At 53.5% G+C, this 24,799-nt stretch overlaps 13 protein-coding genes across 13 annotated transcripts; 9 read left to right on the top strand and 4 right to left on the bottom strand.

Annotated features, from left to right (window-relative positions):
* Window positions 1-215: 215 nt before the first annotated feature.
* N7510_011387 (snoRNA-binding rRNA-processing protein UTP6) lies at window positions 216-1,450 on the top strand (the record flags this gene model as incomplete). The annotated part of the gene is made up of 2 exons (XM_056983312.1): window positions 216-305; window positions 365-1,450. The coding sequence occupies 2 exons, from the start codon at window positions 216-218 to the stop codon at window positions 1,448-1,450; spliced, it is 1,176 nt and encodes a 391-aa protein (XP_056828806.1).
* Window positions 1,451-1,541: 91 nt separating this feature from the next.
* On the bottom strand, window positions 1,542-2,188 carry N7510_011386 (peptidyl-tRNA hydrolase domain protein; the record flags this gene model as incomplete). Its single annotated transcript, XM_056983311.1, has 3 exons — window positions 1,542-1,629; window positions 1,690-1,937; window positions 2,015-2,188. The coding sequence occupies 3 exons, from the start codon at window positions 2,186-2,188 to the stop codon at window positions 1,542-1,544; spliced, it is 510 nt and encodes a 169-aa protein (XP_056828805.1).
* Window positions 2,189-2,846: 658 nt separating this feature from the next.
* On the top strand, window positions 2,847-5,565 carry N7510_011385 (putative RNA-binding protein (Nab3); the record flags this gene model as incomplete). Its single annotated transcript, XM_056983310.1, has 6 exons — window positions 2,847-3,611; window positions 3,689-4,127; window positions 4,182-4,674; window positions 4,726-4,855; window positions 4,904-4,946; window positions 5,003-5,565. 6 exons carry the CDS (start codon window positions 2,847-2,849, stop codon window positions 5,563-5,565), a joined length of 2,433 nt encoding a protein of 810 aa, XP_056828804.1.
* A 730-nt stretch (window positions 5,566-6,295) lies between these two features.
* Window positions 6,296-6,784, bottom strand: N7510_011384 (cytochrome c oxidase subunit 6B family protein; the record flags this gene model as incomplete). The annotated part of the gene is made up of 2 exons (XM_056983309.1): window positions 6,296-6,421; window positions 6,551-6,784. The coding sequence occupies 2 exons, from the start codon at window positions 6,782-6,784 to the stop codon at window positions 6,296-6,298; spliced, it is 360 nt and encodes a 119-aa protein (XP_056828803.1).
* Window positions 6,785-7,199: 415 nt separating this feature from the next.
* N7510_011383 (protein SYS1) lies at window positions 7,200-7,897 on the top strand (the record flags this gene model as incomplete). The annotated part of the gene is made up of 2 exons (XM_056983308.1): window positions 7,200-7,444; window positions 7,504-7,897. The coding sequence occupies 2 exons, from the start codon at window positions 7,200-7,202 to the stop codon at window positions 7,895-7,897; spliced, it is 639 nt and encodes a 212-aa protein (XP_056828802.1).
* A 297-nt stretch (window positions 7,898-8,194) lies between these two features.
* Window positions 8,195-9,394, bottom strand: N7510_011382 (class II aldolase/adducin domain protein; the record flags this gene model as incomplete). Its single annotated transcript, XM_056983307.1, has 5 exons — window positions 8,195-8,269; window positions 8,335-8,503; window positions 8,583-8,715; window positions 8,805-9,065; window positions 9,127-9,394. The coding sequence occupies 5 exons, from the start codon at window positions 9,392-9,394 to the stop codon at window positions 8,195-8,197; spliced, it is 906 nt and encodes a 301-aa protein (XP_056828801.1).
* Window positions 9,395-9,929: 535 nt separating this feature from the next.
* On the top strand, window positions 9,930-11,384 carry N7510_011381 (putative Golgi transport complex component Cog5; the record flags this gene model as incomplete). The annotated part of the gene is made up of 1 exon (XM_056983306.1): window positions 9,930-11,384. One exon carries the CDS (start codon window positions 9,930-9,932, stop codon window positions 11,382-11,384), a length of 1,455 nt encoding a protein of 484 aa, XP_056828800.1.
* A 214-nt stretch (window positions 11,385-11,598) lies between these two features.
* On the top strand, window positions 11,599-13,146 carry N7510_011380 (uncharacterized protein; the record flags this gene model as incomplete). Its single annotated transcript, XM_056983305.1, has 3 exons — window positions 11,599-11,764; window positions 11,816-12,006; window positions 12,958-13,146. The coding sequence occupies 3 exons, from the start codon at window positions 11,599-11,601 to the stop codon at window positions 13,144-13,146; spliced, it is 546 nt and encodes a 181-aa protein (XP_056828799.1).
* A 72-nt stretch (window positions 13,147-13,218) lies between these two features.
* Window positions 13,219-15,271, top strand: N7510_011379 (C2H2-type zinc finger protein; the record flags this gene model as incomplete). Its single annotated transcript, XM_056983304.1, has 2 exons — window positions 13,219-15,036; window positions 15,098-15,271. 2 exons carry the CDS (start codon window positions 13,219-13,221, stop codon window positions 15,269-15,271), a joined length of 1,992 nt encoding a protein of 663 aa, XP_056828798.1.
* A 3,281-nt stretch (window positions 15,272-18,552) lies between these two features.
* Window positions 18,553-18,840, top strand: N7510_011378 (uncharacterized protein; the record flags this gene model as incomplete). The annotated part of the gene is made up of 1 exon (XM_056983303.1): window positions 18,553-18,840. The coding sequence occupies one exon, from the start codon at window positions 18,553-18,555 to the stop codon at window positions 18,838-18,840; it is 288 nt and encodes a 95-aa protein (XP_056828797.1).
* Window positions 18,841-18,971: 131 nt separating this feature from the next.
* N7510_011377 (MIP/aquaporin family protein) lies at window positions 18,972-20,435 on the top strand (the record flags this gene model as incomplete). The annotated part of the gene is made up of 3 exons (XM_056983302.1): window positions 18,972-19,475; window positions 19,532-20,061; window positions 20,123-20,435. 3 exons carry the CDS (start codon window positions 18,972-18,974, stop codon window positions 20,433-20,435), a joined length of 1,347 nt encoding a protein of 448 aa, XP_056828796.1.
* Window positions 20,436-20,937: 502 nt separating this feature from the next.
* On the bottom strand, window positions 20,938-22,416 carry N7510_011376 (NAD(P)/FAD-dependent oxidoreductase; the record flags this gene model as incomplete). The annotated part of the gene is made up of 1 exon (XM_056983301.1): window positions 20,938-22,416. One exon carries the CDS (start codon window positions 22,414-22,416, stop codon window positions 20,938-20,940), a length of 1,479 nt encoding a protein of 492 aa, XP_056828795.1.
* A 472-nt stretch (window positions 22,417-22,888) lies between these two features.
* N7510_011375 (aromatic amino acid and leucine permease) lies at window positions 22,889-24,568 on the top strand (the record flags this gene model as incomplete). The annotated part of the gene is made up of 1 exon (XM_056983300.1): window positions 22,889-24,568. The coding sequence occupies one exon, from the start codon at window positions 22,889-22,891 to the stop codon at window positions 24,566-24,568; it is 1,680 nt and encodes a 559-aa protein (XP_056828794.1).
* Between the last annotated feature and the right edge of the window lie 231 nt (window positions 24,569-24,799).

The following is a 24,799-nucleotide window of genomic DNA, read 5'->3' as shown; positions in this document are numbered from 1 at the left end:
AGGAAAGGCGTACAAAAGAGTGTGGGGAAGAACGAACGAAAGGGAAGGAAGAGAGAGGAACAATCATTCGGCCAGGGGAAAAGGGAAGGGAAAAACAACAACCGTGGAGCTCCGGGCGACACGGCACTAAACTCCTTCGGGAAGGCGGGTCTGGGCGTCTTTTTGCGATGCTACTTTTTTTTCTCTCTGCAACAACACCATTTGACCACTCCGCCATGTCCTCCGCCACAGACAAGGCGCGCTTCTACCTGGAGAAGTCAGTGCCCGAACTCAAAGAATACGAGCGCAAGAAGATTTTCAACAAGGTACATCCGACCGGATCGCCAACAAGAAAAAAAAAGTTAGCTAACCAGACCACCTCCAGGATGAAATCAGCTCGATCATCAAGAAACGCTCCGACTTTGAGCACAAGCTCAATGCCCGCGGGGTTCAACCGATAGATTTCGTGCGCTATGCCGAGTACGAGATGAACCTCGAGATTCTGCGCAAGAAGCGAGTCAAACGGCTGGGGATCCGCTCTGCGGGATTCAGCGGACATCGGCGCATATTTTTCATTCTCGATCGGGCCACGCGCCGGTTCCAGGGGGATATCAACCTGTGGGTGCAATATATCGAGTATGCCCGGAAACAAAAGGCGCACAAGAAGTTGTCGATGATCTTCACGGATGCGCTGCGCCTACACCCGACCAACCCGGAGCTGTGGATCTACGCCGCCAAGTACGTGCTGGACGACCATGCCGATATGACACAGGCGCGGAGTTACATGCAGCGCGGTCTACGGTTTTGCAAGAGTGCGCGGGTACTGTGGGTGAATTATGCGAAGGTGGAATTGATTTATATTGCCAAGCTGGTCGCTCGGCAGAAGATCTTGGGTCTGGATGAAGAGCGTCCACAGCCTACGGAGACGGGCGGATTGGATGACGATATGATCGCGCTGCCTCAGATCACGGGCGAGGATATTGCTCCGAGCGAGGGCCAGGATGGTGACGAAGTTGACCAGGTGGCGCTCCAAAACCTCAACGCGACGCCTGCGCTGAGTGGCGCCATCCCACTGGCCATCTTCGATGCCGCCATGAAACACTTCAACAACGACGACAGGTTCGGGTTCGACTTCTACGAGATGGTGTCGGAGTTCCAGGACGTGCCGTGCCTGCAGAAGATCCTGGGGCATGTGGTCGAGGTCATGCAAGCGAGCAAGCCCGCCAGCCCGCGGACGCAGATCTGCTACATCAAATTCCCTACCGCTGGAATCCCAGTGACATCGCCCGAGTTTCCGCGCGCGCTGGGTGGCTCGCTGGCGCGGCTGAAGGAGTTTCCGCTGGACGGCCCGCTGGCGAGCGAAGTGGTGAACTGGCTGCAGCCAGTTGGGCAAACGGAGGACGTGGATCCGTCACTGCAGAAGGTGATCGCAGCCACGATCCGCAATGCGGAGCGGGCATGGCAGGAGTAGTGTCATCATCGGGTGGTCGAGCATAAATATTTGTTGCACATCATAAGGCGTTGATCGGAATTGTATATGAACCGGCGAATTCAATTCAAAATTAATCATCGTGTTTCCCCCGTCGACTACTTTTCTTGCTGCTGTGTAGTTTCTTGTTCTTGATTCGGGCTTCGTTCTGTGCCCGCTGTCTGTAAGGGAGTCAGAGACCAAGATGAATGGGCGGTCCAAACAGATCGACATTCACGCACAATTTCTGAACCCGATGTCTTTGCTCTGGAGAGGTCTCCCCGGGGATCACCTCGTGGGCCATGGACTGGAGGAGCTCATAGAGCTTGTCGTAACAAGAATCCACATTGGCAGCCTGTTTGCGCGACTCGTCCGACTGAATCACAAGGCTCTGGGAGCGGTCTGTGGCATAGCGCGAGGCTCGCAACACGGGGTGCAAGAGGCGGGGCACCAGGGGCAGCAAGTCCTGCAAGGGCACTTTCAGGGTAGCCTTGGAATTGACTCTGGGGCCTTGTCGTTAGTTGGTTCGCCCTAAGCGTGTGGGGGTTCAAAAAGTCACTTGTTCACGTTCTGGCCACCGGGCCCGCTAGCCCGGCTGAACGACACCTGGCCTAGGCGGGGGATAGATTCGGGGGATAGTGCCGACAGCCACTGGCGCGCATCGTGAATCTCCTGATCGGGTCGAGCCGGCTGTGAGGAGGCACGGCGGGAGAAGACTAACGAGAGCAGTCGTCGCGACATGGAGTCTCTCCTACCCACCACCGTAGGGACTTTGTCGAGGTCAGGATTAGGTGGAGCTCTAGTTAATTGTTAGTTCGCGATCAGCCCATGACTAATGCATAGGATCCGGTTCTGGGCCTGCTGGAACAAGTTGGCCGACGTAAGTGAAGGATGGGGGTCGGTGTTCCAAGTTATTGGCAAGTGCGCTGTGCTACCCAGGCATTTATTTATTTCTTCCCAGGGATTCTCTGCTGTCACGACCGCACGACCTCCTAGCACCACCGGTCCCCATTGATTCCCTGGCCTTCGACGGGGGCAACTATAACCACCGCATGCACTTTCCTGCAGGTGGCACTCCCTCGACCCTTCGACCTCCTCGTCTGTTTCTACCCTCTTAACCTCCCGTCCCAAGAATCCCTCCTGGCGGTGTTCGGCCCTCCCCCGAACTCACCGAGTCTTGGGCGAGATCCGCCCCACCTTAGCTTCTCATTGCGAAAATTCATCTGACGGCGTGACCACACTTCCTTCCACCTTTCCATTTTCTTTCTTTATCCCCATCCCCTACCTATCCCCGATTCCCCGAACACACAGCCCGACATACATACACCCAATACGCCTCATCCACATCCTCCGGCCGGCCTGCCGTTGTAGATGACTCGACTTGGTCTGCTCTGTCTACATGACGCCCAGTCCTGATGAAGCGCTTCACTTCCGCGGCAAGACTCTGACTCCGGAAAGCCCCCGTCCACTGCACATCCCGGAGCCAGCCAACATCCCCGTCCTCGAGAATCAAATGGACCCCGTCTTCAACGATACCGCGACCTACGATTACGGCCAGGAGACTACCGCCCCGCAGAGACAAGATGGATGGGCGGGTTACTCGCAGGATGGACATCACCGCCCGGGCCACACCCAAAACCCAGGTAGCTTGTCGGGCTCGCGGGAGCAGGCGAGGCACAATGATATGACTGTTTCTGCTGCGGCAGAGTATTCCCCTTCCTCCGCGCCCGCGATGGCCAGCTCGGGGGCCCCCAGGGACTCCCTCGCGCCTCCGGTCGTTCCGGTCCCTCAGGGCTTCGGGCCCCCCAGCGAGATAGACACTTCTGCCGGCTCGCAGCAGCACCGCTTAGATGTGAAGCAGGAGGATCCGGGCCTGGGCGGCGTTGATTTCCAGAACCTGCTGGACAATCTCTCTGGCGCCCCCCCGGCCGGACCAGCTGCGGCCCCTCTAATGGCAGACTCGTCGCTCCATCAAGCACCACCGACTGACGAGCCCCCCCATCCCCAACTGCCAGTCCGCCCCCATCCCATTCCCTCCGGTGATGAGAGCCATGCATACCATCCCTTCCCTGCCCACAACAGCGCTGCTGTGTCCCACCCAACCCAGCCCAGTAACCAACCCCCCTGCCCAATGTGGGAGCGCCGGGCACTGTTCCGGGTATCGGTGCGTTGCCTCCACCGCCGCAGGCCACCTTTCAGCAATCCCCTTCCACGGGCGCAAACTCTGCTGCCTCGTCCCAGGAGCCGCCGGCCAAGAAGGCCCGCGGCGATAAGCAGGCCGGTCGGCCGCCTGGCGGCAAAGTTTGGAGCCTAGACGATGATGCTCCCTGGGGTCCCGAGGTCCAAAAGAAATACGACGAGTTTCTACATGATGAGCGGGTCTATGTGACAGAAGGCCTCTGGGACCGGTTCCCGATCGGGTCGCGATTGTTTGTTGGTCAGTACATCGAAATTCTTGTTATCCGCCCATTCATGCTAACTCGGATGTCCACAATGACAGGCAATCTCCCCACGGAACGAGTCACGAAGAGAGACATGTTCCATATCTTCCACAAGTACGGCAAATTGGCCCAGATCTCGATCAAACAGGCCTACGGATTCATACAATTCTTGGAAGCGGGTTCCTGCCATTCGGCACTCCAGGCGGAGCAGGGAGCTCTAGTGCGAGGCCGCAAGATACGTAAGTCGCCGCGATTGGGCATTGATAAGCAACCCTGCTCACACTCTTCGATAGACCTGGAGATCTCCAAACCACAACGGTCTACCAGACCTGCCCCCGCCCCGGAAGCATCATCCCGTGCACCTCCGCCGCGTCGGTCGAGGTCGCCCGAGTTTGTTCGAGGTGGCCCTGCCCGAACGACCCGGCCCTACGAGCCAACTCGACTGCCGTTCAGCGATTTCCGCGATGAGCCGCCCCGCCGACGGGATGATTATCGGCCTCCCCGCTCGCCTTCGCCGGCGCCCCGGCCCTTTCGAAGCAGGGAGGGCTATCGGTCGCGAGACCGGACCCCCGAACGAAGTGACCGTCGAGACCGCAGACGCTCTCGCTCTCCTCGATCTCCCCGGTCGCCTCGATCGCCTCGGTCTCCCTACACAAGGGATCGTCGGTATCGGAGCCCAAGTCCGAGGCGGAGCGCTTATGATGGTGAGGCGAGTCTGCCGGTGCCTCGACGCGCTGCGCGGGATGTGCCAGAAGTCCAAATCCTCGTGCTGGAGGAACTGGATAGGTGTGTTTGACTTGAATTTCCGATCTATGAAATATCACTAACGACAGCTAGAAATTTCATTCTCCACGTCGAGAACGCCTTCCGCAACCGTGGCCTCCGGGTGGATGTGCTGGTCCTTGGTCCTCGAATCCCTCTAGCTGCGGCGGTTCATCGCCAGATCGTGGAAGGGGTTCTGGCCGTTGTAAGGTTGGCGCGCTCCAATCAATATTCACGTAAGATCTCCCTGCAGATCTTCGATCGAAGCGCGGGGTTGGACAACGTTCGCTTCAATGGTAAGTCCTGGATACATGGATACCTGTTTTTTTTCATACTGATTCCTGTTTCATAGATTATCCGGAGCTCGACCCCAACATTGCTGCCGAAGTGATGTTCCACCAGTCTCAAGCCATGCAGCGCGGCGGTCCCCCGGTGTCATTTGCCCCCAATCCTGCCTTTGGCGTTCCACCCATGGCGCCCATGGCAATGGCCCAACCCGGCCTACCGACGCTCACCAATCCCCCCAACATCGCCAATCTCATCAGTTCCCTCGACGGCCCTAGCCTGCAGTCCCTGCTCTCTGCACTTCAGCAGCAGCAACGTGCCCCAGTGTCGCAGCCTGTCTCGGCCAACCAGTCACCGTTTGCTTCCCCTAACCCTCCGCCTCCAGCCGATCTCGCTACTCTCTTAACCAACGCAACTCGGCCACCGCCTCCTCCTATGCCGGCAAACCCACAACAACTTCCGCTTCCCCCTCCGCCCTTTAATCTCCAACCCCCACCAACCACCGGCGTTTCCGATCCAAACCTGCTCTCGCTCCTCGCTAAGGGTCTGGGACGCCCGCCACAGGGCCAGCCCGCCGTTGGTTCCCAGGTACAAAACATCATGGATCAACTGGCCAAATGGAAGCAATGACTTATGACTCCCTCCCGTACAGCTTTTTAACTCACACCTTGACCTCGTCTCTCCCCCGAATCTTCTGCAGTTTGGCGTTTGAGCAATTCTTCAAAGATGATTCGGATTCGGTATTACTCGAGCCCACCCATTCCCTTCATGGCATGATGGCTCGACTTTTCGTTTTTTTTTTTTTCTTTCGTGCTGGCATCCAATCATTACTAGCAACAGCAAAACAGGCGCTTTGGATGTTTTCTTTTCTCTTTTTTCTTTTATTAATTTGAGCATGGTTTCAGCAAGATGACTAGATCCTCGGCAACGGTGTGGTGTCTAGGTAGGACGGAGTTGTGGATTTTTTACTGTTTGTTTCTTTTTTTCTTGTCCCTACTACTACTTGCTATGTCCATGACGGTCATGTTGCTCACCGCGGGGAAGGAAGTTAGCTATCTAGCCGGTTTTCCTCTTTTTCGCTTTGGGAATGAATGAATGGTAATAATCTGGGACTCGTCTCGGTGTTGAGACTTGCTGTCTTTGCAAAAGTTGCGAACTTTCCACAGATGTTATTGCTTTCGTAGTTGTATCCTGTATCCTGTGACATACCGTGATGTCCCAAGATAGATATCCCAGATCGCACTGTGTAGGATTATAAACCGCATCGATTGAGTGAATGAGTTCATCGTCAGGTATACGTGATAAAACTTGGATATGATATGCTACATATTATACAAAAAGCCCCGTCTGCCCTTCTCTTCTATTTCGACGCTCCCCAACCCTTCGACTTCAGTTCTTGCACCTTATCCGCATCCTCCTTCTGAATGCGCTCAATCGTCTTGTCCCGATTATACTCCATCACGCGCTTCTCCTTGAAATATTTCACCTACACCGCAGTATACAGCATCAGCACATGCGTCAACCAGTCCGGCCGGTACTATCAGGTAGGTAGATTGGGGGGTAGATGGGGGGATAGGATAGAGAAAGTGTCTGTGAGAGAAGGAAAAGAACATACCCAAGCCTGCGAACAAGCCGCCTCGAACTGCTCCACCTCCTTCGCGCATTTTCTCCGCGCCTCTTTATCATCCTTGATGCCGTCGAGGATATCGTTCCGGTCCAGGCAGCTGAAGAAGAGATCCCGGCCTTCGTAGCACTTGGCGCGGCTGCTTCGGTCTGGCGCGATGCGGCCGCCGTCGGAGGCCTTTTTGTCGGCGGCCGAGGAGGAGGAGGACCACGGGAGCCAGCCCATTTTTGGTTTGGTGGGTGGTTAATTGGGAGTGGGAGGTGTTATTATGGGGAGGGAAAGTGATGAGGTGCGGCAGAAAGTCACGGCGGGAATGACTTGCGCCAAGACCAAGTGTTGATCCCCGGCAAAAAGACACTCGCTCGCTTTATTTCTTCCATCAACAACAAACTATTCACATACGTCTTGGAATCTGGGATATCGGCCGTGGTACTGCCTCTCGCTCTGTCAGTCCGGCTGTCGCCTCAACTCAACTCACCACTTACCAACAACGACAACCACCCCTAGCCCGAGCACTGAGATCAGCCACCACGATCACAGACCACACCTCGCCCTCCCCATCTCTCCGCAAGAGCGCTCTGCTCGCTCTCAGCCTCTCTCTTCCTCCCACCAGGGGAATCCCCCCAAACTCGCCTAGTTTATGCCCCCGCGCCGGCGTCACCCAGCGGGGGCGCGAACCGACCTCCCGCCACTGTTAATCATCCGCAAGATCCTCTTGCTCCAGCTCGCCTGGTATGTCTGCGCGACGGTACTGATACTGTTCACGACAGTGGTGTATGGTGCGCCCTTCTCGCTGGATCTGGTCTTTGGATGGGACTATCTGCGCGGAGATACCACAGTCGGGTGGATATTGGGGTTGGTGTGGATGTTGAACTGTTTCATCAGGTATGAAGCCAACGCCCCTTTGAGTCGATCATAGCTGACATACTTCTTTTTCTGGATAGTGTGATTTTCCTCCTCCTTTTCGTATCCCGCTCCAAACTTGTCCTTGACTTCGCTCTCACAATCCACTTCCTCCACCTCGTCGCCACAACGTTCTACACGCGCTCTCTGCCCGCGAATCTCCTCTGGTGGGCTCTGCAGTTTGCCAGCGCGTCTGTGATGACGTTCATGGGAATGTGGGCGTGTCAGTGGCGCGAGCTGAAGCCCATCAGCTTCGGCGGTATTGGAGGTAGCAGTAGCAACAACGACGGCCACGCAGCGGGGTCATCCTCCCATGCACCTGCCGATGGGCAACAGGAGTCGAGTTTTGGTCGCGGACGGGGCCGTGAGCGCAGCATTAATGTTGGGATGGGGGAGTATGAGTTGGATGAATTCAAGGGTGACCACGCTGCATGAACATTTTGGGAGTACCGATGTTGGTTGGACGGTTCGGTTGATCGATCTTTCTGTTTCTCTTTTGTTTTGTTGTATACCCTGCCACGGTTGCATCTGTCTAGGTGGCGTTCTCTTGTGTTTGGGGAGGAATGGAAAGCAAAGGCTTTCTCTTGTGTCGAATATATACCAACCCCCTAATACAGTCTAGGGGTTTGTAACCCTTCTGGATAACCATTCAAAGAAATGAACATGTTGCATACTGCAAAACCATTAATTATTGCTATCTACTTTCCTGTCCAGCCCGAAACACGGTTGTTCTCATTGCAAAACGCGTCCATTCGTCTCCTCAACAATCAGCTCAAACTCCGGTTGAAACTCCGTATAGAGATTATGCTATCAAGCACAATCATATTATTAGCCCACCATTTTCTGAGTCAAATACTACTCGAGTTACTCACCGGATTCTGCGCCGTCTCAGCGGTGTATTTCGCCACTTCATCCTTGATGATCTTCTTCGGCACTCCATTCGCAGCCGCAGCTTCAGCCAGCAGTTGTGCGTGGCAAGCATTTTCCAGACTGGAGAAGAGGAATGCTGCTTCGTCGACAGTTTGACCGACGGTTAGAAGACTTGTAAGTAACGGACAAGTGTCAGTATCATAGCATACATGGCATCTCAAGATGATGCTCCTGGGAGCGGTATATTTACCCGTGATTCTGCAGAATGCAAGCGATATTCTCCTTCCCCAGCGCCTGCGCAATCTGCCGACCTTCTTCCTGAGAGAGCGCAATGCCAGCGTGGTCGTCATATATGCCGAGTCGGCCGTGGAAGTTGCATGCGTCTAATCAAACCAGCCAGATTGTCAATACCGTACGCATGATATATGCCCAACGAAAAGAAGAAGAGGAAGAGAGAAAGAAAAATGCCTACCCTGAGAAAGCATCTCAATCGGCTTCCCAAACGCACTCCACGTCTTGCCGTAGATACTGTGCGTATGCGCCGCAGAGATAACATCGGGCCGGGCCTTGTGAATCTCCGAATGGATCATGAACCCAGCCTCGTTGATGGGCAATTGCGCCCCGCCTTCGGTGACATATCCCTCGCTGTCGACAAGGACCAGGTCCGAGGCTTTGATGGTGGAGAAGTGTTTGGCGAAGGGGTTCATCCAGAAATGGTCTTTCAGGACGGGGTCTGAAGAATACCGTCAATCAATCAATCAATATCTTCTTGCTTTTGCACGGGGCTAGCTCACCTCGGACGGAGATATGTCCACTCACGCCCTCGCCGTAGCCCTGTTTCCCGAAAAACCGAAACGCAGCAGCCATGTGCTCCCTCACCCACTGGCGCTTGGCGTGGACATCTGAGAAGGTCGGGATACCGCGTAGTTTCAGCGTGCCGGCGCGGTCTCCGCGGGCGAGAGATTGGAATTTGGTATCTGTGGCGGCGGAGGGGACGTGGGGGTCTTCTGCGGCGGCGAGACGGACGGAGTGGTCCGTTTGGGTTGTGGTTGAGGTCGACATGTTGTGATTGGAAAAAGTAAAAATAGGACTCAAGTCAACGGGTATAGAAGAGATATATAGGTAGTGAAAAGAAAGAAAGAAGATGTTATTCCATCTCTTATCTCCACTCTCCCCCGAACCCCGCTTAGATGTCGACGGAAGGCGTGGCAGCGGAATCTTATCCGCTCGGGAGTCCACTAGTTTGTAAAAGGGTGATGCTGATTGACTAGGATAATGTACTGTTACTCTTATCGTATACCTAGAATAGAACATTTTATCTGTTTTGACAAAATATTTTTCTTTTTCTGTCGTTATACTTCACTTCTGCCTGAGGCATACAAATGACTAATATAGCACGTGATCTTATATCTGCTATCAACAATTGTCATTCTCTCCAAGCAACACTCGACAGCAATGGCCGATATTCCACTGTCATGAAGATGGCCGGTCCAATCGCATAAAAATCAACTCATCTCCATTGTCTCGGAACGGCCACATGTCTCATCCAGCCTACAACAGTGTCCTCTAGTTCCTCGATACCCGCGCCCCCACAGAGATGGCCTCGGGCGAGCCATCTTACATAGACTATGAGGCCTTCCTAGACCCCGAGTTCTCACCGGCCTCATTCGCCAACTCGCTAGTTCAAAGCACGAACAATGCCACCGACACGCCACTGGATCTGTCCACTCCGCTGTCGCGGGTCCTATTTGACCTCCAGGAGATCGACACCCACATTCATGGATTGACGACCAAATCCGCGCTCCCGCTTCTGGCGCACACAGAAAGCCAGACCGCCGCCGCCGAGAATGTGCTCAAAGAGGCAGGCAGCCAGATCGCCTCCGTCAGCCAGGGGTACGAACGGCTAGAGACCGAGGTGCTACGGAAATGGGAGGCCGCCGAAGAAGCCCGCATCGCAGCAGAGAAATCGCTTCAGACTGTCCGGCTGGGCCGCGCCGTGGCTCGGTGTCTGACCCTAGGCCGACAGCTGGAAAGTCAGGTTGCTGAAATCACTGGTCGAGGCGGTGGTGCTGCCGGTGGCGTGGATAAAACGGTGACCAGTGGGAAGGACAGCTTCCGGGCGCTAGAGCGTGCCGCGTACACCATCCTAAGCTTGCGGCAGATGCTCACGGCGTCAAAGGAAGGAGAGGAAGGCTACGGCCTCGACCGAGTTAAGGTCATTCGCACGCTGCGCGGCGAGTTTGTGATTCCCGCCGAGAACATGATCAAGGCACGAGCGCAGCAGACCATCAATCGATTCTCATTGACAACCACCAGCAGCAATGCCTCCAACGGTCAGTCCGTGCAATCGGGCTACAAACAAGCTCGAGACGCACGTGCCCGACTGGCCACGGCCGCGGCAACTCTATATCTACTGTCGCCCATGCCCAGGGGCACGGCCTCGGTCTCGGTCTCCGAGTACAAGCCAGAGCTCCTCCTGTCCACGCTGCAGGGCTACATGCACACGGCGATCATGACGTCCGCAAACACTCTCGCCAAGGCCCTCTCGCAGCTCCCCACGCTCGATCGGACGCTAGGCGACATCTCCTCGCGATGCCAAGATATCGTCGCGCTGGAGACCATCCTCCGCGGTCTTCGACCCCCATCCCATCCTCTACTGGCGGCTACTCACGAAGACCAACCTCCTATAAGCAAGTCCGAGTCTGAACCTACTGCCACGCCCAACAAAGCGAATCTCCTCCAGCCGCTCCTCCAAGCTCTCGACACTGCATCGCTCCCCTCCTATTTCTGGCGCTCCCTCGCCTCCTCCCTCACCTCGCGCGTGCAGGAAATCGTCAGCCGTGGCGGCGTCTCTGCACGCACGTTGCGGTCGAATCGCGACCGCCTCAAGAGCGAAATCAAGGAGTGCGTGCTCCGTGCCTCCGAGGTCTCTGCCAGTAGTCATCTGGCCGACAAGGGGCGGGCAACTACCACGGCCCCGGTGGGGGGAGGCACCTGGGAGCGCGAAGCGGCGGTGATGGTGAGTTCGGTGCTTGGGCCGCTGGGACGATAGTTTTATTCCTGTGTATATTCCTACTGGAATCATGTCATACAGACAGTGGGACTTGCTCCAGGTACCTGTCCCAGGGCCAGGGGTCCACCCGGATGGGTAACACGATGTTTCACAGATATCCTCCGGGGTCGGAGAATAACTGGCGGTGGCATGTCAGATGATTACTAGAAATGGACACAGATACTCTTCACACCGCTTCCCACTCGTATGGTACATGCTCCTAGCTGGCATCCATGGATTCGCCCAGTCAACGACGTCACGACCGATCCCCGAGTTGGGGCTAGTGCACTTATCGATAAGCCCCAGTCTGCACGGTACCTGGCTCTACTTCACCGTGCGCCATCTGCGCCGCATCGTCGGCCCTGCATTTGTACCTACAGGTACCCGGCCCTGCCCTTACAGCCCGTGTGCTGAGGAAGAATAGGCCTCAGCGTATCACCCCAGCGCACCGCCGCCAATGAGCGCCGAGCCTCCTTGCTCGGCAGACTTGCACCACCAACCCCTTGAATGTGGATCAAGGGATCCCAGGACACCGACCATTGGATCGTCGATCGTACTCGCGCCCTCGACGGTCCCGAGAACTCCGCTGAGGGGGGGTGGGGGAACCATGTCTCAGCGTGGTGTATCTCAAACGTCGGGCACGGCCAATCGTGTTTCTTAGCACAGCCTTCCACCCCAGACAGGGTGCATTAGCAGTAACAAGTAAAGCACATCATCTGCTCAGAGCGTGGCGTCACATCGTATAATATCCATGGGTATCGAGGGAACTTGACCGTCATGCGCAACCGCCGTACCAGCGTCCCGCCGTTTGCAGACAATGACGACTCCAGTGGGCTCCAGTCCGCCTAGGGCCATCTCCGTGCCTCCCGTTGTGGGGAAGGAGCAAGAGTCTAGGCAGTCGATTAATGCAGGCACCATGGGAAGGTTTGCCTTGTGTGGGCTGCTCTGGTTTCTTTGACGCGGACTGGACTCGATGCACCGTCCGTGCTCCGGTATACATATCAGATGCGCCGAGTCTTGGGCGTAGTGATCGGACGCGTTGCGACCTCTGGAGGGGTCGGATCCCCATTCTCTGCCTCGCTCGTCTATAGATCGTAGACCCGATCGTGAGGAGCGATCCCTCGTACTCTCCCGAGATCACGTCAAGACTGTGCCTGGTGCCTCCGGCCCAGCGTTCCTGGTCGTCAGGCCTGGATCTGGTGAAACCCGCGGTCGGTTCAGCCGGAGGGTCAAGTAAGCTGATAGTTATAGTCGTCACCATTCAATGCCCCCACCTTATCATCTTCCCTTCCTCTTCCTACTTACTTCTACTTGACCTCGAGGCGATCACCACCTTTTCCTCTCCCTTGCGTCGCCACCCAGCCTTGACATACATACGGCGGCATTCCACTTTTGGCCCCTCCTTCGTCTACCGCTTCTCTCCCTGCCTTTCCCTTTTCCTTCTCTCTCTCGCCCCCCCCCCTTCCCAGGCACTACTCGGTCCTCCCCCGCCCCCTTCCTTCCTTTTTTTAAACTGCAAATCGTGGAAATCCGTACGTCGACCTGTATTTATCTTCTTTCTGGGTTCCTATAGTGGGCGCGGTTACTAAATCCTGTGCAAATGTTGACAGTCAGCCTGGCCATCCGTCTTCGCCTCATCTTCCCCTCCGACCTCTCTGGCGTAGCGCTGCGGTTCCTACCACCTCTCGACAACAATAGATCTCCGACCGAGTCCGAGGTGAACGGCCCTGATCGACCTGCGGACTTTGCGACCGGTGGATAAGGGGGGTTCCTGAGAATATCTCAGCCTTGACATCACCGCCCGCCCGCACTCCACCCCTCTGACGTCGCCAACATGGCCTCCTTCCTCTCCGTGAACAACGCGACCTCAGAAGATCACCCTATGGACGGCGCGTCAACTCCTCGTGCAAATCCCAACGGCGCGCCGGCCTCCCCGACCGGGTCGGGCTCGGAGCAGCACCCGGACGCCAACTCCCAGACCAGCGATCGAGGGGCAGAGGGTCCAGCCGCGTCCTCACACACCAGAAACTCGTCGACAGCGACCGACGAGCCGATGCATGACGACTCTGAAGATGGGACCGACCAGGAAGGCGAGCCCGAAGGCACTGCCCCGCCATCCAAGAAGAAAAAGGGCCAGCGCTTTTTCTGTACCGACTTCCCACCTTGCAACCTAAGCTTCACGCGCAGCGAACATCTCGCCCGGCATATCCGCAAGCACACGGGCGAGCGGCCCTTTCAGTGTCACTGTTCCCGACGGTTCTCTCGACTGGATAATCTGCGGCAACATGCTCAGACCGTACATGTCAACGAGGAGATCCCCGGGGATTCGCTGGCGGCCACTGGCACCCGGTTCCAGCGTCAGGTCCGGACAGACCGAGTACGGCCGCCCGCTCGCGTACGAGCAGGGACGGTGGGCAGCCAAGGCGGCCACAGCCGTGGTCATAGTCGGAACCTATCAACCTCCAGCATCGCATCAACCGCCTCGGCATACAGCCAGCCCCAGGAGCTTCGACGACGCCCTCCTCCGCTGATCATGGCCAACGATCCCACATCTCGGGCCCGGTTAGCGCTGGATACGGTGGGAGAGCCACCCACCACGCCTCCGGGCCAAGTTCGCGGTGGTGTCGCTGTCGGGTCTCCCTACACTCCATCGCATGTCTTTCCACCGGGCGCTGGCAGCCCTCATCAGTTTCAATCGCCCATGTCGGCCACCCGTCGTGGTTTCTGGGACGGCAAGACCGCAGCCCGTCGCCTCTCTGTGCCCACCGGCAGCAACCCTTTTATGACACAGCATGGCACTGCATATCCTCCCTCATACACCACCTCACCGGCCAGCACGGCCTTTCCAACTTCTGCGGGCGTGTTCCCTAGCCCGACCAGTACCAATTACTCGGTGTCCCGAGATGAGAGCTCCATCAGCGCAGCCGAGGCGGAGATGCGCAGGCGAACGTGGCATCCCTCGTCTTACTCGGGATTCCCACGCCCATCCACCAGTGGTCTGAATAACTATCCTGCGCCGGACACCATCCCGGCTCCATTGAGCGGGAATGCATCGGCCGAGCAGACAACCCGGTTGCCCGGCATCGAGAGTTTCGACAAGGTCGTCTCCCAGCATCGACCTCTGACTCCTCCCACCCGAAAAGCAAGTCCAATGCAGCTTGATAGCCATCATCGCCCAGCGCCTCCACCGGGTCACGGCTTCGGATCGGGCTACAGCTACAACCAGCCAGCGGTGCGTCCACCGCCGCCCATGTCTGGACCAGGCCATCGCCGGGGCCATGTCTCGTGGGACATGTCCCTACACACCGGGATCACGGGGCTGGATATTCGAGATCGCAATTCCTCCCGAGACTGGAGCCAGCAGACTATAGCCGAAATCCAGAATGTCTCATCCCGGCCAACCTCTTCCTACCAACCCTCCCTTGGCCCAACGGCCGAAAAGAGCCCCGAAGAACATCACAGCCACAACCACAGCCATAGTTTCTCATCGGCGAACCGGCCCACCCGCACATCCCCCGAGGACTCCAGCAGCAGCGAAGGCGTACACACTCCCTCCACCGCCTCGATCGACTACCACCCGGCGATAGTGCACAGCAGCGGGTACGTCGAGCCGCACGAGTCCTCGCTGCCCTCCGACCACGGCGCTCCCCCGGTGAGAAACCTTCTGCGAACGCACGGCAGTCGCCCTTACTAATGCCGTCATTCATACATAGATCTGTGGTCGTCGCTCGTCTAATGCCGATGGCTACAGCGCTCCACCGTCGCGCGAGCCCCGCTCCGAAATGTTCCCGGACCCGTCTGCCCGGAATTCGGGCATGGGCCGCCTGGAAGCTCTTGTGGCTGTCGCTACGAGCGAGAATAAAGGGGCAGCCAAGTTGTTCCTGTAAATTGTTTCTTGTCATTCTCGACGCGCACACGAACACACCCTCATATATTCATCCTCCTTTGAATATATCTGATCTAACTATCATGCCCGATACGACGCTCTTTGATCCTCTCCCCCTCCACACGGGCCTTTATATATTCGCCCCTTCCTGATCTATCTTGGGGGATTCACTACCAGCCCATTTTATTATCTCCTGGGCGGCTGTCTGAAGACCCTTGATGATGTGATGACTTGATGACCTGATATACACCACGCCTGAAATGCCACCACGTCCCTTCTCTTTTTGTTTGTGTTTTTGGAGGGGTTTTTATTTTTGTTGTTCTGCATGTCCTGGCGTTTCGGTTCGTGCGGGAAAGCGTATGGATTGAATCGTGTGCATGACGATACCCCGGCCTCGATATGGGTTTTTCCTTTTTTTCTTTCGCTCTGGTCAGTGGTATTGGCTTTCGATCGTTTCGAATACTCTCGGAGACCCTTGTTCTCTTTACTCTCTCTCTATCTCTTCTCTATCTCTCTGATTTCCTCATTTTGTTTCATGATTTTTGTCTAAGTATCTTGGGATTGATTGTCTGTTCACGATTGATGGTATGCTACAGCAAGATGTTTATGTCATTATGCCTGAATGATTGGATATACTCATTTTATGTCTGTCTCTTTTCCTCATGTTAGGGATTTCATCTAGTTCATACATAGAATGGGTGGATTAGTTAGGGCTAGCCTATTAGTATGACGTCTACCTCGCATCGCCCCAACCTCTCCTCCGCTCATCTTCATTACCTTCTACAAGGATAGGTATGATCTATGATTCTATGTTCTGCTATGGAATAGAAAATAAGACATTCTGCCAGTCTCTTTTACATATCAATTATTTGAATTGTGTGAATCTACCTCATGAGTAATGGTAATCTATTAGATGGAGTCGTCTCGGTCGACGATGACCCCTGGTGACGTCGACGGGGCGAGCTATAAGAACTTAACCTAGTAGGTGCTCAGGAATAGTTAGACTTTTGGGTCGAGGAGCTAGGCTAGGTCTTCGTTGCTCGGCTCGGCTTTTGAAATGGGGAGTGGGTTCGGTACTTGGATAGAGAACCGAGCGAGTTTCTCTGGAGAACTCCATCTATACTTAGGGTTAGTGTGATTATGGAAGGCATGCGAAGCAAATGAAATATAGCAACAGACTAGTACTAAAGCTCTTTCAGCCTCTCTCTCTAAGCAGATCTATCTTCTGGAGAAATTGGTCCAAGTCTTTAGAAGCCGAGTGGGAACGGCGAAATGCCGCAGTAGCTGCTGTTTCACAGTACTGCTCCGCCCAAGAAGGCGCGCCCGTTGCGTGGACGACGAAAACGATCACCGCCGAATGATGGGATCAATTAAAAACCAATATCCATTGCAATTCGCCCACCCAAAACCAAGTGCGTAACTCGCGGCCTATCACAGAGGGATCTTCTTTTGCAGCAGACCGAAGAACACATCAAGGCCTCTGACAAACCCCCACGATGTTTTCAATGTTACGGCAACACCATCCTGCCAGATCATCGCCGGGCGCAGGAATGGAGCGAGTACAATTCAATTCTTGAGGCATTTTCGAAAGAAGCACTTAGATGATCGAAGGTGTCACGTGTGCAGCGTTGACCTTTTGCATGAGATGCATCTTCGGAGACACGCCGAAGAGGTTCATCGCCTTTGCACGTAGCGAAGAAGCAGCACTTCGGAGTCTGCGGAGTTGAGCTTAAAAGTTGTGTAGTTATTCTATTGTTGAGTTTGTCGGAAATCATTTTCAAACTCGCGCCCATGTTTGGTAATCAAATCACTCAGGATGGTAGGCCTAGTTAGTTGTATGAGGGCTCGTAAAATCATGGACTTGTGTAGGCGTAAATTGCGCTCTTCATATTCCATGTAGGGTGGGTACGGGGAAGAAGAGACAGAATACTCAACACCTTGGTACAGTGGCGTGAAGAGGAATCTCTGGCGAACATGTTTTTTAAAGTGAAGATTTCGGTGGAATCAAGAGAACAGTCTTCTAACAAGCTTAAGGTGTCTATTTATGAGATAGTATAGGGTACCACCTCGTCTGCTAGGCATCTCCCTCCCTAACTACTTCTGAACTTCCCACTAGGTCTAGTAATTAATATGGGGTGGCCCACACTGGAACGTTGATAGTGTCTATCACATCGATAGCAAAGTACTCGGTTACAGAAAGTTTTATCAACGAAAGATGAGTCCCTATCTTCTGGGCAATGAATTACAAGACGTCACAGTTGTACCTGGTTTGCATACTCAAGGCCTCAGCGCAAGTCTTGTCTTTGACGACCATACTCTAGCTCAACGTTCAAAATGAAGAATGTTAATGATATTGTTGTATATCCACATAGCATTCAGCACGGTACACTCCGCCGGATTCCCATTCTTATCTCTCTGACTGAGCAATATGGGTGCATTCAAATTTCGGGAAAACTCCACCTGCATACCGAGGGCAAGGCCACTAGAGCCCACCTAGGAGTGCACACGGTTCTTCTGTCGATGAAATTTGCCACCTGCTAGGTGATTGCTAGGTGAATAGAGATCGTAAATCTTATAAATTTTTGTCAACCAAATGCATGAGACCCATTTCTCAGGGCCCTGTCGAGGCACTGAATATGGATTTCCCAAAATTGCCACGAAAACTGTCGCAAGACGTCATGCTACAATACCACTTTGGATATGAAAGGTTGCTTTCGGGACCTGGAATCTGTCTTCGGGTTGGTAACGTTAATGAAGATATAATGAGTCAGCACCGCAGCAGGCTCGGTCTTCTCTTCGAAAAGCTTACCAGGGCAAGTGGCAAATGAACGATTTTCGGAGCCCCACATCAAACGGAATGTCTTTGCAATCCCGCCTATCAACGACCAAAAAGAAAAAAGGAAAGAAGTCTTGGAAGATGGAGACCTAGTTGCGACACAGTGACGCTGAGCTGAGGTTCGATAAGGTTCCAGCTCGTTTCCACTGTGCCTTGGCACGGGAGGCAGGCCCCGTATTCCGCCAATCCCAGGATAGCCCCACCCAGCGTAGTACATGATTCGAACCAAAATCTTGGATCTAAGGCATCATTCTTGGATGGCAAACGTCAATTGCAGATAGGATGGAAATTTGTTTACTCCGAATTTGCCTCCAAGTCTGTGCTAGGGGTTGGCCATGCAGTGCCATTCAACGATTTCCATGACTATAAAACGATGCCCGCCGCGTACAGAGGTTCCGCGCATTTCGACGAACTGTTGAACTTCCACTCGCCGCACGGCCGTTACTATGGAGGACAGACCTCCCAAGGACGCTCACCAGTCCCTTCCTGAGCAACCGCTGCAGCCAATTGACGAACAAGACAGCATCTCAAGTTCTTCGTCGTGCACGGAAAGCGAAGAAAAAGTGCCCACAAGAGAGACACAAGATGACAGCCAAACGCCCCAGTCGTCCAAACAGAAACAGCCTGAATTAAAATTGCAGAATGAACAATGCCCCCGAATTCTTCGCATGGCCATCCTTCAACACCTCTTCAGGAGCATCCTCAAACACCACTCTCTGTCAGGGCCGCCGTGACACGACATCCGACCGAATCGGACAGTGTTTACTATGGAGCCCAAACTCAGCATGAGCCAACCATCAGAAACAAAACCTTAAGTCAACAACAAGTTAATCGTTGGCCATCCCACTCTTTAGCGGGAAACAACATGGTGTACGGCCCACAGCGGCAAGAAAATGTCTACATCGACCCTGAATATCGCCAATACAATCCCAGATATGGCGGGAACAATGATTCGCCAATCTGGGGTCTCGCGAAGCCCCTTCCGCGTGTGGTCAGACCTGGTATGCGTCGCGACGAAAACAAATCACAAAAGGCGTACGAGACAGAGCCTCCAGGTCAATCACAACCAGCCCCGGAGCTGGGCATAACCCCAGGCCTCTCTAATACACAGTCTAGCGTCGCTGAACCTCACGGTCCCCCAAGCTATTCCGCTGCGGCACAACAGGGCGTGGCTAGGCAGCATGCAGTATATGCGCCACAGCCTGACGGTCTACTCCGACCGATCGAGTCCGAGGTCAACGGAGATGTTTCGGCACAGAAACCTGGGCCTGGACAAGATGAAATTGAACAGCCGCCCACGGAGGAGTTTCTTAATACATGGGCCAAGATTCGACATCACATGAAAGAGCCTTTCGCGGAATGGCTTGCGGTAAGTTCGCATCTCTAGAACCAGTCGAACTCTGTTAATGAAATTCAACTATTTAGACTACTGTTGCGGTCCTCATAGGCCTGACTGGTAACCTTGCAGTTTCGACCGGAGGTCCCCAGGCAGGAACTCGTCTATCGGAGAATTGGTCATGGGGACTCGGGTTCATGATCGGAATCTACCTGGCTGGTGGTGTTTCCGGTGCTCACCTGAATCCAGGGATCTCCATTGCATTATGGATATACCGTGGCTTCCCGGGCCGACGATGCTGCTACTACGTGATAGCCCAGATTCTTGGTGGTATCACAGCAGCCGGATTGTCGTACTGTCTATACAGAGATGCCATTATGGGTCTCGCGCCTCATGCACCTGCCGGGACTACCGGGCTCGGGTTCTACACAGAGCCGCTAGGGCATGTCAGCTCCGCCACAGCATTTTTCAACGAATTCATCGGCGATGCTATTCTACTCTGTGTGATCTTTGCGATGGGTGATGATAGCAACACGCCTCCTGGTGCCGGTATGCATTCGTTTGTGATTGGATTGGTTATCTATGTTTTGTGCATTTGCTTGGGGTTCAACACCGGCGGGTATGTTTCCTATATCCTCACAATATTCACGATACAATTTATTGACAGTTACCGTCCATAGGTGTTTCAACCCAGCAAGAGATTTTGGTCCTCGCCTTGTAGCTCTTATGGCTGGATATGGTGGTAACACCTTCACAGACCATAAAGGCTGGTGGTTTTGGGGATGCTGGGTAGCCACTATTGGTGGTTGCTTGGCCGGAGCTCTACTGTATGATGTTTTCATCTTTATCGGAGGCGAATCTCCCATCAACTATGCGCCAAGACGGCGCAAGAGAGCGAAGCTCAAGAAGGAAAGCAAGTGGAGGAAGAGACTTGGCATCGGGAAAGATAAACTTCCCTCGTTGGAGGACGGAATCAAAAACCTAGAAGAATAGAAACCTTATGAACGAATACAGTTTAGGAATACGAGATACAAGGTACAAGTTGTCATAACCCGCATGAGCCATTTGGAGACCGATTATGAAAATCAGTGTGGGTGTTTTTCACTATCTAGAAGTGAAATATTAGCTGGTATAGCTTTAAAAATTAAGTTTATATGATAGATTAATATTACATGCGCTCAGGGGATGCTCCAGCGGCCAACACTCTGTGAGACCAACGTTTATTTTTGACCTTACGCTACGACATGCTCTCATGCTTCGGCGGCAAAGTTCTTGCACAGTTCTAGATCTATAATATTCTAACTTGGGAGAAGTGGTTGGTTCCCCGTTGGCTTATTATTAACGGTAAAATGCCGTTCTCAAAAGACTCGCAGTTATGTGAAGTCCCACACCACAATGCCAAGTTACGGTAAATTGGCCGCCGAATAGCTAATCTAATGCTACGAGTTCGGCCACATGAAGGTTCAGCTGTTCATGATCTTCAAGTGTTCACATCTCAGGGTCTAGTAGCAGCCAATTTGCCAGTCCCAAGAATATCACCATCCTCCTCCTTTCCAGCCTGTGCGCGATCAATGCGGAATTGACTTGTCTGGAATAGACGAGGCATGCTGGTGTCTTCAAAGGGAACACCCTTGGCAATCATCTTGGCCAGTTCCTTTGCTGCTAGCCAGATGACTGGCATACCATGCCCGTTGAAGCCAGCTAGGATAAACCGACCTTTTTTCCCTGGAACGTGTCCGATATGCGGATTTGAGTCATATGAATAGCCCATGACACCCGTCCATATCTTGTCCACCTTGGCACCGGTATCTTCCCATCCACGATATGTTCGCTGCATATACCCGTCGTAGTACTCCTTAGCGGAGTCGATCAGGACACTGTCGTCCACATTATCGTACCACTGGTGTTTGAATGGCCGGAATACGGCAGCGGCACCACCTACGATAATGCTGCCATCGGCACGGGGGACAAGATAAGAAAGCGTATTGTCGTCGGCTCGGTTTATGTATGAATTGTTGAGAAGTGGCGGTGTGACCCCCTCCGGAACAGTGATTCTACAGCAGATACCCTTGCAGGGGATGATGTTCTTGCTGTACTCTGGGAGAAGCCCGGAGACATAGGCATTATTGGCGTAAATGATCTTTCCTGCACGCATCTTGCCTCGAGGTGTCTCCACAATGAAATCGCCTTCTGGGTTTGGTGTAATGGAGGTGACCGGTGTATGTGTTTGTAGATTTACCCCGGCTGTAAGGAGTAGTCGAATAAGATGGCTGATAAATTTGAAAGGAAACATGGTACCGGCAGTGAAGCTGGCACATGCTTTTGCGCCCTTGACACCGCAGATCTGGTGGATGTCAGTGGTTGATTTCGTTGTGCCACAGGAATGAGATATGATACAATCACTTACCCCTTCGACTTGGTCGCCTGTATAAAAAACAGCATCCTCCATATACTCAAAGCCGGCGGCAACCACTCGGTCGTAGACCGCTTTGGCTTTCTTCGCGGACTCCTCGTTACACCAGACATCGACCGATCGCGAAAGAGTGAAATCGCAGTCGATCTTCTCCTGCTCGATCACCTTCTTCAGTGCACGAAGATTGGCTATTTCGAATTCGGCAATTTCCGCACCCGCTCGATCCCCTGCGCGATCCATGTATGTCGGAATATGGCCATAGAAATCGGGTCTGCAATGGCCGCCGTTTCTACCGGTTGCTCCCGAACATGCGCCTCGTGCTTCTAATATAGCAATTGACGTTGTCGCAATGCCAACCTTCATGAGATGATATGCTGTACTGACACCCGCATACCCCGCACCAATGATCACTATATCACGGTGCTCGGGCAATTGATCCGTCGATCGGTGGTCGCTGAGCTCATCACGAGCTGTTTGCCAAAAGCATTTGCCAGGGGTTACGGTAGGGAGACACTTGGATGTGCCGGCAGTGGGAGGGGTGGTGCCGTTGGAGAGAGTCATGATTGTAAGTGAATGAATTTGCAAGTGGAAAGAATCTCGTCAAGCAATCTTCAAAGATCCTGCCATTTTTTATAGCAGATAAGAGTTCACGTCGCTCCGGTCACCAACAAATCTGCTTCTCCTCATCAGTGCCGGGCCGAGATTACTCGAAAAGGAAACCACCGGCAGGGGGCCATTGATGTACCCCCGCACTAAAATAGGGACCATGGGGGCTAGTGGCAAGGGTTTAGGGTTGGGCTTTTCCTAACGGAGGGCTAGTAGCCTCATAAACCGCGCCGGTCATAGTCCGGTCCAGTCCACCAACAACATCCCCGCGGTTTCCAATTAGCTCCTGATAGGAGCCGGCAGTCTGTGACGGTCCGTGCCAGATGCAAAATAAACATGAAAAAAAGTACAAAATTTGAGGGGTGGATCCTCATTCTGGGCAATCGCTTTCCCTCTGAATTGATTTCATGCTACAGTATCTTCAATCATGCCACCTTCTCTGACGAACCATAATTTGACAGACAATAATGGCATCGAGGCCACAACCCCCTCTGAAGAGAAGACCCCCGCCTACGATGCCGAGATGGCAAAACCTACTGATGCGGAGAATGCTGCTAGTCAACTCGAGGAGATCAAGAACTTCAGACAAGGCCTTCACCAGCGACACATCCAGATGATTGCCCTTGCTGGCACAGTTGGAACCGGCCTCTTCCTCAGCTCAGGGCGAGCTATTGTGACTGCTGGCCCATTTGGTGCATTTCTTGCATACTCTGTGATTGGCCTCACTGTGGCAAGTGTTGTCTTCGGTGTTGGAGAGATGGGAGCCCTGGCTCCTCTTAATGGTGGTCTGATCCGATATGCAGAGATCTTCTGTGATCCTGCTCTTGCATTTGCCAATGGATGGAACCAGGTTTACTCCTACATCGTCTCTATCCCAGCCGAAATCGTTGCTGCCGCCGTTGTCATCGAGTTCTGGACCACTGTCAACAACGCGATTTGGATCACTGTGTTTGGAGTCTTGATGCTGGCTACCGCCCTGATGTTCGTTCGAATCTACGGGGAACTCGAATTCGGTTTCTCGATCCTGAAAATCATGCTAGTGATTGGTATCAACCTAATGGCTCTGGTGATTACATGCGGCGGAGGCCCTAATCACAAGTCAATTGGCTTCGCCTACTGGAAAGCCCCATATGGACCTATGGTTCAGTATCTGGGAATTCCTGGCTCACTGGGTCGCTTCTTGGGATTCTGGAAAACATTCGACAACGCGCTCTACGCTTATTCGGGCATTGAGAACATCACCGTGGCAGCTGCGGAGACCCGATCTCCCCGTCATGCCATTCCTATGGCAGCACGCCGTATATTCGTCCGTATCTTGCTCTTCTACGTCGTCTCAATCTTTATGGTCAGCCTAGTAGTGGCATCTACGAATGATTCTCTCCTAGGATCATCAGGAACAGCTGCTCAATCACCATTTGTCATAGCTGCTCGTGTCGCTGGCATTAAAATCGTCCCCTCGATCATCAATGCGGTTGTTCTCACTTCAGCCTGGTCAGCGGGTAACTCCAATATGCTTGGTGGGTCTCGAATCCTCTACGGAATGGCAGTTCATGGACATGCTCCCGCTATCTTTAAGCGTATCAACCGCTTCGGCATCCCTTATGCGGCAGTGTCTCTCTATGGGTTGTTCATGGCCCTCGGGTATATGACTCTGTCCAGCTCGGCAAGCACAGTGTTCACCTGGTTACAAGATCTCGTCTCTATCTCTACCCTGGTAAATTGGATTTGTATCTGCGTGGTCTATTTGCGATTCCTCTACGGTTGCAAGAAGCAAGGGATAGATCGCCACAGGGAACTTCCGTGGGCGGCGCCTTTTCAGCCATTTTCGACCTGGGTCTCATTGACCGTGTTTATCCTTCTTTTCTTCACCGGAGGATTCACAACCTTTATACACGGGCAATGGAGCACCGAGACCTTTATCTCGAGCTATTTCAACTTGCCATTTATTGTGGTTATCTATTTTGGCTACAAGTTTTGGATGAAGACCAGAATCATTCCGCTGGCGGAAATTCCTATTCGACCTTTCATTGAAAGCTACCAGAACAAACCCGAGCCAGAGCCCAAGCCGAAGCGTGGTCTCAGGAGGCTTAATATCTTATGGTCTTGAATTTGTAAAGTCCTAGCAATCAATTTTATAGCGAATCTATGGAATTATGAATCTTCGCCTAAAGCCAAATACGTGTCTCTATTTTATCTCTCATCGTTTTCTTGGATGAGCAATGGAAGAACGCAAACCCGTTTCTCAAGGTTGACACACTTGAGCACAACAGTGTGTTGACGTATTCCGACTATCTCGGTCTTGTCTCACAACAATATCACAGCTGCACATGTGTGTGAC

Source organism: Penicillium lagena, assembly GCF_028827675.1.
Source record: "Penicillium lagena strain IBT 129212 chromosome Unknown utg000008l_segment0_segment0, whole genome shotgun sequence".
Classification (NCBI taxonomy): domain Eukaryota; kingdom Fungi; phylum Ascomycota; class Eurotiomycetes; order Eurotiales; family Aspergillaceae; genus Penicillium; species Penicillium lagena.
Note: the sequence above shows the minus strand (reverse complement) of the source record. Positions and strands in the feature narration are given on the sequence as shown.